The sequence below is a fragment of the Protobothrops mucrosquamatus genome, unplaced genomic scaffold (assembly GCF_001527695.2).
Source record: "Protobothrops mucrosquamatus isolate PMUCROS unplaced genomic scaffold, P.Mucros_1.0 scaffold_134, whole genome shotgun sequence".
Lineage (NCBI taxonomy): Eukaryota > Metazoa > Chordata > Lepidosauria > Squamata > Viperidae > Protobothrops > Protobothrops mucrosquamatus.
This window is the reverse complement of record NW_015386210.1, coordinates 846,065-865,763: the sequence shown is the minus strand read 5'-3', so window position 1 is coordinate 865,763 and position 19,699 is coordinate 846,065. Positions and strand designations below refer to the sequence as shown.

The following is a 19,699-nucleotide window of genomic DNA, read 5'->3' as shown; positions in this document are numbered from 1 at the left end:
CAACCGTTTCATGTCCTCTCTGAGAAGGCGATTTGAGGACCCCCTGGCTGATCTCAAAGCCTGTGAAAGGATCAAAACGGTGAGGCAAGGCAGATGCCCGATAGCTGAATATACGCAAGAATTCTGGACCATTGCCAGCAAGCTGAACTGGCTGGAAGACATCCACCTTAGCCATTTCAAAGACGGCCTAAATTATGACTTGTATGACGCTTGCCTGCCCCGGGGGGACCAACACCAACTCAACGAATGGTACGTCCTGGCAGAGGAAGCAGAGATTGACCTACTGAAGAGGCACTGCCAAGGAAAATCATGGGGCCGCTCGCCACCTGAGCCGACGCGCGAGCCAGCGAAGCCACCGGCTATGGCCAAGAAGACAATGAGCTGTTTCAAATGCGGGAGAGAGGGGCATCTGGCTGTAGAATGCCACTCGAAAGCCCCTCAGCACAACCCAGACCGATCACTGACCAGGAAATCCAGGAAGTCCCCACCCAAGCCAAAAGAATCCGCCATGAGAGTGATAGAGGCTGTGGAGCCCCCAACCTCTGCCCAACATGGGGAGGGGACTCCAGCCTATGCTGCAGGGCTGGTGGACACCTCAGACGACAGCTTAGAGGGCGAACCCCTGGTAAGTGGACCCATCGCACCCCTCCTCAAGACAGTGACTATATTAGCTCCCTCCATGCCCAAAGCTGTCAAAGTGAAAGCATTAATACTCTGGCTGCACCTGCTGCCTCATTAGCCCGACTCTAGTGGGGAATTTGGGCATTCCGGTGAGGAGGTTAAAACAACCAATTGTCATTTGGCCAGTTAGATGGGTCCATACCAGGGGGGGTGCCAACTACCCTAGTCACTTTACCAGTCCACCTATCCCTGGGAAACCATGAGGAAGACATAATGTTTGTAGTGACCCCAGGCATAGAATGCCCAGTGATTCTAGGGCTGGAATGGTTAAATAAATGGAACCCCTGGATAAATTGGAGGATGGCAGAAATCAATTTTCTGAAGGGGGATCCTATGGACTTAAAACCCCAAGGAGTCGTACCAAAATTAAGAATGGAGAAAGCATCAATGGGAGAAGAAAAGGGGCTACCTGAAATACCAGAGGAATACCGAGACCTTGCTGAGGTCTTCAGTGAGGAGAGGGTGGATGAGCTACCCCCCCACCAACCCACGGATTGTGCCATAGAATTCAAGCCTGGGGCAAAACTCCCGAAGCCCAGACTATACTCTATGAGCCCTAAAGAGAAGGAGGAAATGGAAAGATTCATAAAGAAAAACCTAGAAAGGGGGTTCATCGAACCTGCCAAGCCTAAAGTAGCCACCCCGGTCCTCTTTAAAGAAGAAGGACGGCACTTTACGCTTGTGCGTAGACTACCACCTATTGAATGCAATCAGTGAAAGCAACCTATACCCTTACCTGTTGTGTACTTCGTTCGCGGGCGAAGGATGAAGACACATGGTGGTGTTAAACAAACGCTTTATTCTCTTCCACAACAATGAAGCAAAAGCAAAAGGCACGCAGGCCTTTTTATATGTCCAGAAGCTCGTACAGTTTCAATCAATAGGAACAGAGCACTTCGTGCCTTGTGCATGCGCACAAGGCCGGCGCCGCTCTGTCTGGTCCCGGGCAGCTTTTGGAATGCCCGGGATCAATGCAACGTCCCGAGCCTGCTTTTGCAGGCTCAGGACACAACACCCCTCCCCCCTAGATGGAGCATACTTCGCGTACACACATGTACGTCGAGCAATGGGAAGAGAGGCCCACAGTTGCATTATTCAAATGCAAAGAATGTGGAATACACGAGGCTGCCCTCAGGCGAACCCCCTTCAATATTTATTATTGCAAATAAATGTATCCGAAATTAAAAAAAACTAATACAAATAACCTACTCACGAGTTACTCCCTTTAATCAGGGGTCTCCTGAACCAGTCCCTCATGATTTGACAGCAACCTCACAAAATCTCTCAGATGTTTGGGTGGGCACTTGGCCCGCTGTGACCTTCTAAAGCCCAGAGAGATTGCCTGGCCCGCCTGCTCGCCTACCAGGCTAGTTGCTGCCCTAAATCCCCAGGTGACCCTGGTGAGGGTGATTGGCCTACCTGCTCGCCTACCAGGCTAAGCAGGCCAGGACTTTGCTGCCCCAAATACCCGGTTGACCCACCCAGCTGCTGACTGGCTGGACCCTCTAAGTCCAAGCCAGCATACCTTGGAGGGGTGAAAGTCCCCGGGTCCACAATGGACCCCTCTTGGGAACACTGTCCCTCGAGCCCAAGGCCAGCAGATGGAGAAACCTGGGTAGCGGAAGTGGCCCCCAAGCACGAGTCAAAGATGCCAGAGTCAGGAGTCACCTCCATAGCAACCCCCTTTGCTGGTGACTTCCTTTTGGGAGCAATTGCGGAATTAGGCAAGCGCCCCTGATGGAATTCCTTTTCTCTTGCTGCTTGTGATTTGTGTGGATACCCCCGGTCAGTCTCCCTGTCTGGAGCACTATATGTCATATGTGAATACTGTGGATACCCCCGGTGTGACTCCCTGTCTGAAGTAATTATGGATGTGTGGGATGACCCCCTATCCAGTGAATTCCTGTTTGGAGCACTTGCGGAACCTTGGGATGAATCCCAAACAGCCTCCATAGCAGCTAGTGAGGGCCTGTTAGGCCTGGAAAACTGTGACCCAGAATGCATATTATGGTCCTCCTCCCCCCCCAGAGCAGAGCCAGGAGCAGAAGGGTGAGAGTCCAGTCTCCAACGCAGTTGGTCTATGTGTCTGCGAAGAACGCGGCCGTCACCCAAGGCAACTTCGTAGGACAACGGCCCAGAGACCTTGCAGACCACAGCTGTGACCCAGAGATGTCCAGGCCCATAGTTTCTTGCCCAAACTGGATCGCCCACCTGGAGTCTCCTAGGTGCCCGTGGTTGTGACACCTGTGAAGACACCCGGTCAGGGTGCAGCCTGTCCAGTTTAGTGATGAGGCGGCGACCCCAGCGGAGTTCAGCAGGGCTCTTCCCTGTGGCTGTGCATGGTGTGGTGCGGTGTGCAAAAAGGAAATCTGCTAACCTGTGATGCCAGTTACCGTAAGTCAGTTTCTTAAGAGCATCTTTGGTGGTGCGCACCATTCTCTCTGCCAGTCCGTTGGAGGATGGATGGAAGGGAGCCGATGTGGCATGCCGGATCAGGTTGGCTTGAAGAAAAGCCTGGAACTCAGAAGATGTAAATTAAGGACCATTATCAGAAACCAGAACATCTGGAAGACCATGTGATGCAAAAATTCCGCTCAACACCTGGATGGTCCTGGCAGTAGTAGTAGAGGAAACAGGAACAACCTCTAGCCATTTGGAATGGCTATCAACAACAACCAGGAAGAATTGCCCCTGAAAGGGCCCAGCATAATCAATATGCACCCTAGACCATGGGGTTTGAGTTTCCTCCCACCTATGTACTGGGGCCTGAGGCATTTCAGGTCGTGACTGTTGGCACACTTGGCACCCGTGCACCTGGGCCTCGATGGCTTTATCTAGCCCAGGCCACCAAAGATGGCTGCGCACAAGCGCTTTCATCCTTACTATACCAGGATGTCCCTCATGCAGAGAGATCAAGATTCTAGACCTCAATGAGGCTGTGATCACTACCCTGCTACCCCATAACAGGCAACTCTTGAAAGTGGAAAACTCATGCTTCTTGTGCCAGAAGCTTTGGAACTCAGTATCTGGGCACTTGTCAGGCCATCCTGACAACACCCATGTCAACACGCGTGTAAGCGTGTGATCAGTGGCAGTTTCTGCAGCCACATCTTTAGCATTGAGGGGAGACTCAGGCAACTCCTGAATGGAAAGAATATTAATGGCTGGAGCAGGATCTGGCTCTAATTGGTTCAGGGGTAATCTGCTCAGGCCATCTGCACGACCCATTTCTTTTCCAGGTTTGTGAACTAATGTGTAGTCATATGCTGACAGGAAAATGGACCATCTCAGCATACGAGGAGAAATGATATGTGGGGTCTGTTTGTTGGTGGTAAACAACCTTAGCAAAGGCTTATGGTCAGTATAGACCATGAAATGGCGGCCATATAAGAAATCATGAAATTTCTTTATGCCAGCCACTATGGCCAAGGCTTCCCTGTCAATTTGAGCGTAATTTCGCTCTGCAGAAGACAGAGTCCTGGAGTAATAGGCTACAGGAACCTGTGTCCCATCAGCCTTCAGATGGCTAAGTACAGCCCCCACCCCATAAGGAGGTGCATCACATGCGATGCAAACAGGCAGTTGCTCATTGAAATGCGCTAACACATCATTAGAAGTGAGCAAGGCCTTAACCTCATTGAAACTCTTTTCATGGACTTTAGTCCACTGCCACGGAGCCTGCTTGTCTAAGAGCCTGTGTAACGGCTCTGCCACTGCAGCTTTATGTGGGAGAAATGCATGGTAAAAATTTAATAACCCCAAGAAGGCTTGCAGCTCACTCTTGGACTTGGGGCTTGGGGCCTGTTGAATAGCTTGTAGTTTAACTTCAGCAGGGTGAATGCCTTGGGCATCAATCCTGAAACCTAAGAAGTCAGTGGAAGTGACTCCTATCTTGCATTTATCCTGCTTTAGCTTAAGGCCTGCTTTTCGAAAACAAAGCAAGACAGCCCTTAACCTTTCTGCTAAATTCTGAGATGACTCCCCAGCAATGAGGACGTCATCAAAATAGGGACAGACCCCAGGAATACCTCAAAGTGTGCTCTCCATGACACTTTGGAATATGCCAGGGGCTACATTTACCCCAAATTGCAGTCTTTTGACCTTGAAGGCCCCCCCTATGAGTCACAATAGTCTGGGCCTCTGCAGCTGACTCATCAACATGTGCCAGGTCAAGCTTCGCAAAAATGTGCCCCCCCCTTGAGGGAGGCCAGAATGTGACTTACCACAGACACTGGATAAGCGTGCTGTTGCAGTGCCTTATTCAGTGTGCACTTATAGTCCGCACAAATATGTATTTCCCCGTTAGCCTTTAGAGGTGTTACTATGGGGGTTTCCCATGGACTAGAATCCACAGGTTCTAGAATGCCCTGCTGGAGCAATTTGTCCAGTTCAGCATCAATCTTACCTTTGAGGGCAAAAGGTACCCTCCTAGGCTTAACCCTGATGGGCGTGATGGTTGGGTCTAACCGTAGTGAAATGGGAGGCCCCTTGTAGGATCCAAGCTCTGAACTAAACACATCTGCAAACTCCTTGCAAACCTCTGCAAGGCCCAGCGTTTGCAAGCTGTGCAGCCCAGTTACCTAGATTCCCAGAGCCTCGAACCAATTGAGTTCAATAAGACTCGTACATTCACCCCCAACAACCACCACAGATAGGGAACCTTCAAAATCCTTATACTGTACCCTAAGGGTGGCCTCCCCCTTAACAGACACCATAGAATTTTGAAAATCAGTGAGTATTATATTCGATGGCCTGAGTTTAACTCGAAGGCCACTACAGCTACAAATCCTTTTAAAAGTATTAATTGAAATAATGGAAAGAGCGGACCCTGTGTCCAACTCCATCCGTAAGGGAATCCCTTGCAACCTTACGTTAATGGAAAGTTTCTTCTTAAGGGGGTTGTGCGTCCCTGTTCTTAGAATGCTCCTGCGCGATGCGCAGAAACCCACCCTGTTTTGGCTGGGGACCCTGGTACCTTTCTGAAGCAATTCTTCCCAAGGTTGAACCTTCTGGCGACCCAAACAGATGGATGCAATGTGGCCTTGCCTGCCACACGCCCTACAAATGGCGAAGCGAAACCTGCAGTCAGCTCGCTTGTGGCATCCTCCACACCCGAAGCATTAAAGCGATGCTGGAGTCTTGACCGGACGTCCCTTCTGCCTCCTCTCCGCTGGCTGATGAAGTCTGTCGACCTCCTCTTCAGGATCCTCTTCTGATCCTTCTCGAGCGTCCTCTTGATGGACGATAGCTGTGTCAGGAGGATTCCTGGCAAGGCGCAAGGCCTTCACAGCCCCGCCTGCTGCTTCCTCAGCTGTCACCTCTCGCAACGCATCTTGGAAGGAGACATCTTCTCTTGCAAAAATCTTTTGCTGTAAGTCTCTGCTCCTTAAGCCACAGACAAATCTATCTCGCAGCCTCTCTTCCAGATCTTTGAACTCACAAGGTCTGGCTGCTTGTCTTAAGGCCGCAATAAAGTCCGCAGCAGATTCACCCGGCCTCTGGTCTCTCTGCTCGAACACGTGCCTCCAAGCAATGATGGATAACTTCGGCTGGAAATGCTCCCTCAACATTTTCTTCAAGTCAGCATATGTTACTGACTCCAGAGGTGCAGGGGCCACCAGATTTTCTGCAATGTCAAAAGCTTCTTGTCCACAGGCACACAAAAGAGTTGCTGCCTTCAGGCCGTCTTCTCTTATCTGATTTACTCTGAAATAGTTCTCCACCTGTGCTACGGAGGAATTCCATCTCTCTGGGTGGCAGACATCGAAATTAGTCAAGCGGCCAATCTTCGACATCGTAAACTTTACGACCTTCACCACTCGCTTCCTCTGCAGGCTGCTGTTTGGGGAAAGGGTTCTTTAGCCGAGCTCAACCTCCAGCGACGCTGTACTGGCAGGCTGGGATGCTGATTCAAACACCGTCTTCCCCTCTTCAGGACTTTCTGGGTAAGTCTTAAATCTTTTTTTTCAGCTTGCAAAGGATCCCACCTTCGTTGCCAGTGTTGTGTACTTCGTTCGCGGGCGAAGGATGAAGACACATGGCGGTGTTAAACAAACGCTTTATTCTCTTCCACAACAACGAAGCAAAAGCAAAAGGCACGCAGGCCTTTTTATATATCCAGAAGCCCGTACAGTGTCAACCAATAGGAACAAAGCGTTTTGCGCCTTGCGCATGCGCACAAGGCTGGCGCCGCTCTGTCTGGTCCCGGGCAGCTTTTGGAATGCCCGGGACCAATGCAACATCCCGAGCCTGCTTTTGCAGGCTCCGGACACAACACTACCCCTCATGAAGGACATGTTATCCCACCTCTCAAAAGGAAGAATTTTCATTAAATTAGATCTAAGGGAAGCATATTACCACGTGAGAATTAAGGAAGGGGATGAATGGAAAACCGCATTTAACTGCCCAATGGGGTGCTACCAATTCAAAGTTTTGCCATTTGGATTACAAGGGGCCCCCGCAGTATTTATCCAATTAATCAACGAGGTACTAAGGGAGCACCTATTTAAGGGGGTTCTGGTTTACTTAGACGACATCCTTATCTTCACTGAATCAAAAGAGGAACATGTCAACCTAGTCAGAGTGGTTTTAAAGAAAGTGCGAGCTGCCTACCTATATGCCAAATTATCAAAATGCGAATTCCACCAGGAAAGAATAGACTACATGGGTTATTGCATATCCCCACAGGGCATTGAAACGGACCCTGAGAAGGTCAGAGCAGTATTAGAATGGGCACCACCTCACACAAGGAAGCAGCTGCAAAGTTTCCTGGGTTTCGCAAACGTTTACTGCCAATTCATTCCCTCATTTGCCCAGATAGCCCTGCCCCTCACAAACTTACTAAAAACGAAGGGAGAATCCTCAGTGAAACCTAGACAGCCACTAAAATGGACAATGGAATGCCAAGTGGCGTTTGAGAGATTAAAGAGATTCTTTTCTCCTGAACCCATACTGAGGTATCCAGACATGGATAAACCCTTCGTAATACAGGCAGATGCAAGTGATGTGGCAGTGGGGGCTGTACTGTTACAAGAAAATGATGAAGGGGTATTGCAACCATGGAATGGAACAGCGCTGGCCTGTGTGGGAGCAAGAGGCATACGGGATACGTTGGTCATTACTTACATGGCGCCAGTTCCTTGAAGGGAATAAAATCCCTTTTCAAGTGTGGACAGACCAGAAAAACCTGGAAGCCTTGAAAATCTGGAAGCTCAATCCCAAGCAAGCCCGCTGGTCCCAGCATTTTCACCAATTCCACTTTATGCTCAAGCACTTGCTGGGGAGGGAAGAACTTCTTGGCAGATGCACTGTCTCGCATGCCCCAATATAACAGCACGCAAGCCACCAATTCTAAACCACTTATGGCAGAATCACAACTCGCAGCGCCAGTAACTATGAGAGCCAAAGCTAAATTAAAACCGCAGCTGGGTAGCCAAACCAGAATTGAATTCCGGAAAACTTTGGAAACAGATGAATGGTTCCAGAAAAATAGACATGTGTGCACAATCAAAGATGGACTGGACTGCCTTGGGTGGGGAAAAGTTATATATAATAATCACCCACAGGGTCACATTCATGCAGCTTTGCCATGACACAAAATTAGCAGGGCATTTTGGATTTGTAAAAACATTACACTTAATTAAAAGGCAATTTTGGTGGCCATACATGAAAAAGGACATAGAAAGTTACGTGGCCAGCTGCCCAACGTGCGCAACTGCAAAGAGATTGCAAGGGAAATCACCCGGACTGTTACAACCAGTGGCAAATCCTTCAGCCCCCTGGAGGGAAATAGCCATGGATTTTATAGTGGAACTACCAGAAAGCAATGGAAACACTGTCATCTGGATGGTTACGGACTTGTTTTCCAAACAGGTGCACTTTATCCCTTGCCAAAAGATCCCCACCACAAAAGCCTTGGTGAAACTTTTCGTGCAGCACATTTACCGATTGCATGGGGCACCCCAATGCATCATATCTCATAGGGGAATGCAATTTACGTCAGCATTTTGGAAGGAATTTTTATCCCTCTTAGGAACCACTCAGAGACTATCATCAAGTCATCATCTTCAGTGGAACGGTCAATCAGAATCATAAACCCAGTAACAGTAGAATTAGAATTGCCCAAAAATCTCAGGCAAATACACCCAATTTTTCACTGCAGTTTGCTGAAAAGAGAACAACAGTCAGACTAACTTTTATACCTGTTTTGTTTTCTCTACAGATGGATCTCTCTTATTTTTAAGGGGGCAGGATGTCAGAATCCAGTTATATTTTCTTTCTTTCTATCTTCTCTGATATAAAATCAATTTTTACTCTCTCCTGGATCCTGTCATACTCCTAAGGGGGAGGGGGTTATGCATGGGGGTTTATTACTTTCACTTCCTCTATTCACTACAAAGTAACCTTTTGTTGATTCGCTTTCGGGTCTGCTAACCATCACAATGTAACCATTTGCCTTTCATCCTGTGCCCCTCTGAACCTCTCCTCCTTACTGGCCAGTGAGAAAAAGGGTGTGTGTGAAAAGATACAGCCTCCGGGATCTGTGTGAGGAGCTGTTGAATGATCGTGCCCAACGGAGCCGGATTGATGTTATCTTTCCTGGATTTAACACCTAGAAATCTGCCAGTCTGAATCGCCTGGAAGAACTGCGGGGTGAGGACTGCTTAGGGACACTTTAAAACATCAATTTGTAAGGGAATCCCTCAGATCCTATCTATCATGCCTGCTATCAATTTCTCTTAATAAAAGTTCCTGTTGGAAGAGACTGTTTCCAAAAATTCTGCTTTCTTAAGATGTGGATTGAAGTGGTTCCTTACAGTAATTATATGTATAGCTGAATGGTGCCCTGCCTGTCCCAGAGAGGTCTGCACTCACCTTAAAGGAGCAGATTTGCAGTTTGGGAATGCTCTTACAATATATCCATCCTTGTTACTATAAATCCAAGTAACAAGATGCTATTCACAACTGTGATTATACCTTACAAGATAGACCAAGAAGCAGATGCCATATTGGCTACAGTGACAGAATCTTGCAGTCCCAATAAGCTATTCTCTCTTTTTCTTCATGTGAATGACTGTTTGAATATTTTCGGACTGCTTTTTTTGTAATGTTTACCTATTTATTGCCTAATAACAGATCTTCCCTCTCTCCATCAAGATCATCTTCTTTACTCTCTACACTTGGACAGAGACAACCTTGCAGCAGTTTATTCATGTTGCAATAATTTCCTGGTCAGTTTATTGCAATATACTGTATATGGGGCAACCTTTGAAAATGGTCTGGATGACCATTTAATAATGAACTGTTTAATTCAAAACAGAGGCAACTAGACTGCTCACTGGAACTGACATGTACCAATATATTATGCCAGTACTTTGCCATCTTTCCACCCATTGGGTGCAAGTCAGTTTCTGTATCCAATTCAAAGTGCTAGTTTAATAAATCTAATATTTCTCAAGAATATCTTGAAACAGAGAGTAATAATTGATTTTAATTTGCTATGACTCAATATTTTTTTCAAGAATACTAAACACAATTATAGAACCACTATTTCCTGACTTATGATCTATCTAAAATGAAAATCTTATAGGATGAATATTTTTCATAACCCTTTCACAGTCGAAGAAACAACCTGTGTGTACCAACCTTCTGCTTTGATGATTATCACATTTTGCTCCAGGTCAATTAAAGGTTGTATAAGACAAAGTCGTGGTTCCTGCTTCTGAGTAATACAAACTCCATTCTGATTTGTAACCATCCAGTTTCGGTCATACAGCAAGCCTTGATTTCCAATAGGCCACTGCATAACCTGAAGAATGTAAAGGAAAATGGAACTGTTATTTAGTCAACAGACTCTGAGTAACATTTTTAAAAAACTGACATATATGTGTATTTGTTTTCAGCTCATTACAACATTAAGGTATGTATATTGTCTTATGTACATGGTACACTTTAAGGAAGTTTAACTTCTTTCTGCAGTTGCAGGCTTCTTTCTGGGTGAATAATCAAATTTCAATCTCCTGCCATTTAGAGATAGGAAACAAGAAAACTATATAGTAAATTTAAAATATTTACTAAATCATTTAAATAAATAAAAAAAGGTTTGGGGTTTTTTTTAAAAAAGCATTTGTAGTCCAAAGTCATTGACTAGTCTATATATTCATGCTATAATCTCACCAACTTCATGTCATTATCCTACATTCTTCAATTCAGTCTAAAGTTCTTGGAAGATACTATTAAGCTAGGTTGATGGCCAATAAAAAGTTTCATTCTAGTGCTTTAGCAATCTAAAACAAGTTCTGGTTTAATTTTGAAGTGGTTATCCCTTATTGGAATATATAAAAAGTGAAATAGAGTTCCTATTTGTTTTTTTCTTCAAAGAAAAAAAACAAAATAATTCTATATTGAATGTTAAAAATATTAACCAAAAGGAAAATAACAATGTGGGGTATTTCAGATATATAGACCTCAGTTTTCAACAGTCCTAGCAGCAAGGTGAATAGTAAGAGTTGTATATGGAAAGCAACAGTTACCTGTTCCTAGACTATTTGTCTTATTTCTTTCTGCTGGCTTTCTGCTTACTGTAATGCATTCCTAATGGTATCATTTTTTTAAAAAAAAAGTTGAATAAAGAAGTCATAGACTATTCATACATTTCAGGGAGAGAAAAAAGCAAGTTTTCTAATACTATAAGTCAATTGTGAGGCAAGGGTAAGATTCCAATGTGATAAACACAAGTTAGACCGGGATAGTGCCCAGCGATGGAAAGGAACTGTAATTGCACCAACCAGGAGCAACACGAGACAGACAACAATCCCTTGGTAAGTTTCCTCCTGATACCCATGACAATCCCAATAGAACTGGTCATGCCTTCCTCAGGATGTAGGAAGAATCTGATTCCCTATTGGACTCGGATTGCACCAGATGCAAGGTCAGCCCTGGCTTAGAGGAAAAACTGGGTATACGACTCAGGGAACTTAAAGTGGCTTTCTGCCAACTAGATGGCTCAATAGTATGGGGGGCACAATATTTGATACCGAACCAATTGAAATGAAAATGAGACCACATGAGGAAATCCTGAGCTTTATAGTGGCACTGGGCATAAATAACCCCTTCTACTGGGCCTGACATGGCTCCTGAAGTGGAATCCCTACATAAATTGGAGAAGATAGATATTAAAAATTTGGCAGAAGGCAGATGGGGGGGGGGAGTTTAAAAAGAAATCATTCTTGCACTATCTCAAGCTGCTTGGCAGGGAAATGAGAGGGGAAGTTGTTACAAAGGGACAACAATGGACCAGTCGGACCGCCAAATCCCCAAAGAGTTCTAGGACCTACAAGACATTTCAGTGAAAAGGATTCAGATATCCTCCCCCCCCCATCACCCCACTGACTGCTCCATAGAGCTATTACCAGGGGCCAAATTACCCAAGCCTAAATTATACTCCATGGCTATAAAGGACTTTTTGTCCTTTATAGATAAAAACTTGCAGTGGGGTTTTATCCAGCCAGTCACATCACGAATAGCTGCCCCAATGCTGTTCTGGGAAAAGAAGGCTGGGTCCCTTCATCTATGCATAGACTATTGTGAATTAAGTGCTATTTGTGGGGAGAATGTCTACCCCCCTGCTGTTAATGAAAGACACACTTGCCAATTTGGCAAAGGGAAGATCTTCAGTAAATTAAACCTTCAAGAAGCATACAACAGAGTACAAATTAAAAGGGGGACAAATGGAAAACCACTTTCAGCTGCCCTTTGGGATGTTTCCAATTTCGTGTACTCCCTTTTGGGCTGCCACTCGACTATAACCAAACTTTCCAAATGCGAATTTCACAAGCAGAAAATAGACTATTTAGACTATTGCATCTCCCATAAGGGGGTGGAGATGGATCCCGAAAAAGTATGGGCAATACTAGAATGGGCATTAGAAAACAACTTCAAAGCTTCCTGGGATTAGTGAATTTTTACTGGTAGTTCATCCTGCTATTTGCTCAAATAGCTCTGCCCATCACCAACCTATTAAAAACAAAAGAGGAGGCAAAACCCAAATCCAGGTAACCCCTAAAATGGACAACGGAATGCCAAGCAGCATTTGAGAGACTCAAATGCCTATTCGCAGCCAAACCTGTTCTAAAGCACCCAGACCAAATGCTTCATTTATCATTCAGGCCAATGCCAGTGACATAACCATTGGTGCTGTACTACTCTAGAAAAATGTCCAGGGAGTTTTGCAGCCATGAGCTTACACCTTCAAAAAAATTATCCAATGCAGAGCGGAGATAGACAGTTTGGGGAAAAGAAGCATACACAATACGGTGGATGTTTTCTAACATGGAAACACTTTTTAAAGGGTGGAAAAACCCCTTTCAAAGTGTGGATGGACCACAAAAATTTAGAAGCCTTAAAAATTCCTAGAAAGTTGTCTCCAAAACAGGTCCATTGGGCTCAGTACTTCAACTGCTTCAATTTCACACTACGACATCTCCCGGGGGGGGGGACTTTCTAGCCAATGACCTCTCATGGCTACCTCAATACAATAGCTCCAAAGTTGAAGTTGTTAGCCGAGTCATTTCCTCCCTACAGCTAGCAGCCCCAGCAATCACCAGGGCACAGATGAAAACCAAACCCCAGATGCCAAACGAGCTACTGACAGCACTAAAAGTGGCATTAGAGAAAGACGAATGGTTCAGAACTCACAAAGCCGAATGTACCATATGAGATGGCTTAGCATGGATAGGGGCCAAAATATATATTCCAGAGAGCCAACACATCCTGATCCTCCAAAGATGCCATGACTCTAAAGCTATGGGCATTTTGGCTTCGTAAAAATCCTACACCTAGTGAAATGCTAATTCTGGTGGCCTTTTCTGAAAAAGGATATTGAAACCTATATGGCTAGCTACCCTATCTGCTCATCACCAAGAGACATTGAGGGAAAACTCCAGGTCTTCTTCACCTAGTGGCAAAACCTCAAGTATTCTGGAAGGAAATCTTCATGGACTGTACAGTGGAATTATCAGAAAATTCAGGAAACAGTCATTTGGGCAGGAACCAACCTATTCTCTAAACAGGTGCACTGTGTGCCTTACTGCAAGATCCCCTCAGCATGTATCCTAGTCAAGCTCTTCACACAACATACTTACAGATTCCATGGATCCCCAGAGTGAATTATTTCAGATCACAAAGTTCAATTCATTTCACAATTTTGGCAGAAATTCCTAAAATTGCTTGGCACCACCCAAGGGCTTAGCTCCTCCCATTATCTCCAAACAAATGGGGGGGGATGAACACACAAATGAGGTCTTAGAACAATACCTGAGATGTTACATTAATTACCAATGAGGCAACTGATCTCCTTACTTTCACAGAGGTGGCTTACAATAATGCAACGCAGAGCAGCATTAGTTTTACACCATTTAAAGTCACAAATGGCCAGGATTTTGTGGCCACACCAGAATTACCAAACCAAATCAATACCCACCTCATTAGCAGACTGGCCAGTAGTCCACAAAGCACTAAAAGAGGCATGAAAGACTTATTAAAAACAAGCTGACAAAAAAAACGCTCCAAGCCAAAAGACTTTAACATAGGCAAGAGAGTCTATCTGTCCTCCAAATACCTCCAGTCTAGGCAACTTTAAAAAAAAAACTAGGTTCCAAGAACATTGGGTCCTTCCTAATCAGTAAAATCATCAACCCTGTCACTCTGCAATTGAATCTACCCAAATCCCTCAGATGTGTGTACCCATTATTCCATTGTAGCCTATTAAAACTGGCAAACATTTCTCCTCCACAACATAGTCACCTGCAATCCTCATTTTAATTGAAGGGGAACAACATTTTAAAGTTAAAGAGACTCTCATAAGCACAGAAGGAAAATTCAATATTTAATTGCATGGAAGGACTTCCCTCTCTCTGAAACAGAATGGGTTAATGCTTAACATGTCTGAGCCCCAAAACTCCTCTGCAAATTACACAGCAAGTACTCAGATAAACCCTACTGAGCCATAACTCTCTCTCTTTTGTTTCCTTTCTTCCACAGGAATGACTCCTTTTTCCCAAGGGGAGGCAGAATGTCAGGTCTGCCATCTTCAGCATACCTTGCTTCACTGGCATCTTGCCATAAAATGCAGAGGAGGGGAGAGAAGACTGGGGAAGTAGGTAATTGGCAGGGGGAAGAAGGGAGGGGGTGACAGGGTGACAGGAACCAAAGGTGTCAATCTGGAACGACCAAGCTGATCAAGGAGGGACCATGCAAATCTACACTGGAGAGTGCCAAGCCTCAAAGCCATTCCCAAAACATCTAAAATGAACATGATTTGACATGTTCAAGGGGAGTGGGCCAGGGAAGTGGAAAAACACAGGCTTTGCATGGCAATATTCAGATCCAGTTTTACTTATCCTATAACTGCTTGAACTTAGTAAAAGTGAATCTTTCACTTCAGCCATGGAGTCGAGGGTCTTTCTTTCCAAAGGACTAAGTCGGGACAAGCATGACATTTATGCTTAGTTGATTTGAATGAATCTAAATCTCCTGGACCAGATGATATACATCTCAGGATGTTAAATAAACTGGTAGACATCATCTCAGAGCCACTAACTGACATCTCTGAGAAATTCTGGAACCACTAATGTGGTTCCAATCTTCAAAAAAGAAAAAAAATGGATGCAGGAAACTACATACCAATCAACATGGCATCAATATCTGGGAAAATAGTAGAAAAGATAATCAATCATTTGGCTTGTAAGTACTTGGAAGTACTAGTAGCATGGTAGCAGGTGCCAATATGGATTTGTTAAAAAAACACATCATGCCACACACATCTTATTGCTTTCTTTGCCAATGTGACTTAGACCAAGTGAATGCTATAGATATAGTATAGTTAGCCTTTAGTAAAGTATTTGGTAAAACAAATTGTACTCTTTTTCCCAATATATTGGAACAATGTGGAATGAATAATTTAACTATGGATTCACAGTTGACTGAACAACTATATCCAGTGTGGTTCTTAAAGGGGGGGTCTATGTTCATTGGAGAAGGTACCTCAAGGGTAGATACCTCAAGGTTCTGTCCTGGCCCCAATACTTTTCAAGATCTTGATAAATAATGCAAATGAGATTGCTAAACCTCCCACAAAACTAAGTGAGACTGCTAACTTCCTAGAAGACAGGCTGAAGACAAGCTGCTAAACAATCTTAATAAACTTGGGCATTGGATCCGAGGCAGTTCAATATGGAAAAATATAAGACTGTATATTTGGGCAAGAAAATCCAGATACCATATGCAAGATAAATGGTTTAGCAGAAATACCTGTCAGAAGTATTTGGGAGTTTGGTATGCCACAGGTTAAATATGAGTTTGCAATATGCTGCAACTGCTAAAAAGAGCCAGTGCAATTTTTAATGGCATCATGTAGAGAATGAAAGATGGCCTTGACTGAGATAGGCAAGAACTATTACTTAGGCAAAGAACACTGAAAGATTCTTTAAGTCTCAGGACTCAAGATAATATTCAGAAGCAGATCAGGAAAATACTCTCGATTCACTGAAACATCAGGAGAGGAGATAAAGCATAATCAGATTTGCAAGATTCTGTAATTGTAGCCTAACAATAAAATATCTTACTACGGAGTAGATTTTCTGGTCTGGTCTATCTAGTGCAGGGGTTGGCAACCTTAAACACTCCAAGAGCCACTTGGACCCATTTCCCAGAGAAAAGAAAACACTGGGAGCCGCAAAACTTGTGCACGCGCAAGGGGGGGCAGCTTGATTAAAGAGTTTAATTAAAAAGAAATAGAGGCTGAACTGTGATTATGTGACTATCAGCTAGTGTGAGAGTCATAACTTTGAGGATAGAGTGTAAATCACTTTTTCTAAAATTGTGGTAACTTTGACCTGTCATTAAGAACTATCTATACTTCAAAAGATATCTGGGTTCTAAGTATTACTACATTGATTGAAATGAAAAAGATTGAATATGTTTGCTGTATGGGAAGAAAATTGAGGCAGTGCTTCCAGCACTGTGGTATTAAAGATACAAGCCAAATAATCAAGTTTGTAATGCCCATCATGTTATCTACAAAATCAAACGTTCTTTCTAAATAACTAGAATTAACTAGAAATAACAAAAAATGAAATATACTGAACATCAACATCTCAAAAGAACATCTTTCAGGCTAAGAGCCACATTTAGCTTTTACTGATACACTGGAAAGTAGCGTATATGAAAAAGGAGGTGAAGATAAGAATAAACTTAACATAAAATAATAAATTATTTTCCATCTTTTCATTAATTAGCCCTTTCTCCTATTCAAATTATAATTTAATTCTTACTTTGGAATTTCCACACCACAAGGTTTTTAAGAGTAATATGCAGGGTTTTTTTTATGTTATTTACTTATTTTTATATTTATTTGTTATAACCTCTAAAAAATTCTCCAGCTCTGATATTACACATGACTATAAAATATTACTGAAACCATTTACCTCAAATGCAGCACATGATTTGATTGGGTACAGGTAAATATTTGTGATTGTAATTGTCTTTCTACCATTTGGCACTTCTACTGAGTTAGTAAAAACTTTAGGTATGTTGATTTCTGTATAGCTTTTAGTCAAAAGCAGATTTTCTTCTGGTTTTATCACTGATGCATAGTGGTGACTTAGCTGTAAATTCTTGATTATCCTTTCCAGATGCTGTTCATTTGCATTCTTCTCACCACAAGTATTGCGATTCCATCTTGGAAATGATGTGATCTTTGGAACAATCTCTCTCTGGAGTGGACATTTTACTAAGTTGAAAGCAGATAATCTAATACTTATAATGAATTTCAGGAAGGCTTGGGCATCTTCAAATGTAGACATATAGCCAAATGAAATTCTCACAGACCCAGTGGGATGTCCATCAATTACATCTATGTCATCTCCGCACACATGACCAGCCTATTTAGGAACAAAATAAAACATATTTTGTAAATTTTATTAAAATATAACATAGTTTACTAAAGTTACAGCAGAAAGATTCTCTATAAACATAAGTCTAAATCAGGAGTGTCAAACTGCCGCGCCCACACCATTGCCGGCATTGGCAAAACTCTCCCGATACGTTGCATGACGTCACAAGTTTGACATGTCTGGTCTAAATGCTTTAATGGCATAGTTGATTTGGTGGCCTCTCGTCCAGAATAAGAACCATCTTTCTTTATCTAATTTTCCATTAGAATCACATTCCTGATTATTCATGATCTGTGAAATAACCTTCACAGAAACAGGAGGTTATGAAAGTTGTGAATATTGTGTTCTTAAATGATAGAGGAAGACAGAAGAGGATCAACTATCTTTAACTGTACAGATCAATAGGGAAAACTAATTTCTGGAAGTAGCAGGAACTTTGGAATTAATTGACTATGAAATACTGGTGTTCTTAATCTTAAAAAGAACTGAAGCTGAATCTAGAAAAAAATGCATATGTAAGATTTCAGAAAAGGAAAATTTAATAATCTCAGAACAATGACAATACAGATTTATGTAGTCATAATATATATCAGTGATAATATAGAATATGTTTACAATTCAGTGTCAGGACAAATTAATGAGAAACACAGCTGGGTCAAAAATAATTCCAGCCAAATGTACAGTGATGGTTTTACATCAACTGAAGCAAGGTGTTTTATCATAAATCTTGCTTATCATCAGGATCAGTCTTGGTACCTATATTTCTCAACATTTTTATTAATCATTTAGATGAGGTGCAGTTGATACAAACAAAAAATCCAAGACATTGGATATATCATATAACACTTTGCTTCAACAATGTATTAATTTAAAGGTATGCATCTCTAGTTAATTAATTTAAAGGTATGCATTATTCTAGTTTTTAATTGTCATTTTCCCCCTAAAAGATTTCAATTTGTTTTTCAGTTGAATTGTACAGCTTATATGTTAAAGGTGGAAAGAATTCTGAAGTGATTTATCTTGGTCTGGTTTTTTTTAAAGTGGGATAGTTAATAACCTAGGAGAAATAATATTACACAAACTTGACAGCTTAAAAATGGATTAAAAATAATTTGAGGAGCAAAACTGAAATGCAGAGGTACAGGATATAGCATAGCTGGATATTATTCAGCTGAAAAAGCATTATAACTATAAGCCATTTGACAGAGAAACCAATTTGCTAAAGAGATTATGGTTCCTTATCCTTGGATAAAAAGACAGCTATCTGTCAAGGGTGCTTTTATTTGGTTTCCTGCCCTGGTCTCTTCCAACTTATAATTCTATGGGTTTGAGAAACAGAAAAAACTATTATCAGGAACACTTCTACCCCATGTCATGTTGTTGGGAGATGTAGGATCCATGAAAATAAGGAATGCAAAGTGTCTCAAGTTGTCTCAAAACTCATAAAATGTTAGTGTCATAAGAAAAATATTAAACACATCAAAATACAGTAGAAATAGAAAGTCTACTGCACATTGCTGTTAAATTTCAGGGTTTTGAGATGTAAAAAAAATCAGACCAATATAAATCACTTCAAAATTCTTTCCACCTTTAACATATAAGCTGTACAATTAAACTGAAAAACAAACTGAAATCTTTTAGGGAGAAAATAACAATAAAAAACTAGAATAATATGACTACATAAAGATGGATACTGTTAAGTCCTGGGAATAATGGCGCTTGAGACGAATCATCTCCAACAAGTCTTTATTGTTTGCTCCACTCTACGAACAACCAGAGCAGAGGCACGCAGACCTCTATTTATACCCTCTGATCCCCGGGCAAGTTCAACCAATCATGAGGCGGGCTTTTCCCGCCTTGCGCATGTGCACAAGGCTGGCGCCGCTCAGTCTGGTCCCGGGCAGCTTCTGCAATTGCCCGGGACTCTTGCAACGTCCCGAGCCTGCATCTTGCAGGCTCAGGACACAACACCCCTTCCCCCTGGATGAAATAAGATTGCGCCCACATGGACGCCATCCTATAGATGGTAATATAATTAATAATGAAATAAAGTTACACAATGTATA

The 19,699-nt window shown here is 43.0% G+C and overlaps 1 protein-coding gene across 1 annotated transcript in view; it reads right to left on the bottom strand.

Moving 5' to 3' along the window:
* Window positions 1-19,699, bottom strand: part of MOCOS (molybdenum cofactor sulfurase) — a 197,094-nt gene that overhangs the window by 52,197 nt on the left and 125,198 nt on the right. The window contains exons 8-9 of the mRNA XM_015818230.1: window positions 17,166-17,621; window positions 10,327-10,489 (exon numbers count right to left, since the gene is read on the bottom strand). Coding sequence (XP_015673716.1) covers window positions 10,327-10,489; window positions 17,166-17,621 — 619 coding nt within the window. The remainder of the gene's footprint in view (window positions 1-10,326; window positions 10,490-17,165; window positions 17,622-19,699) is intronic.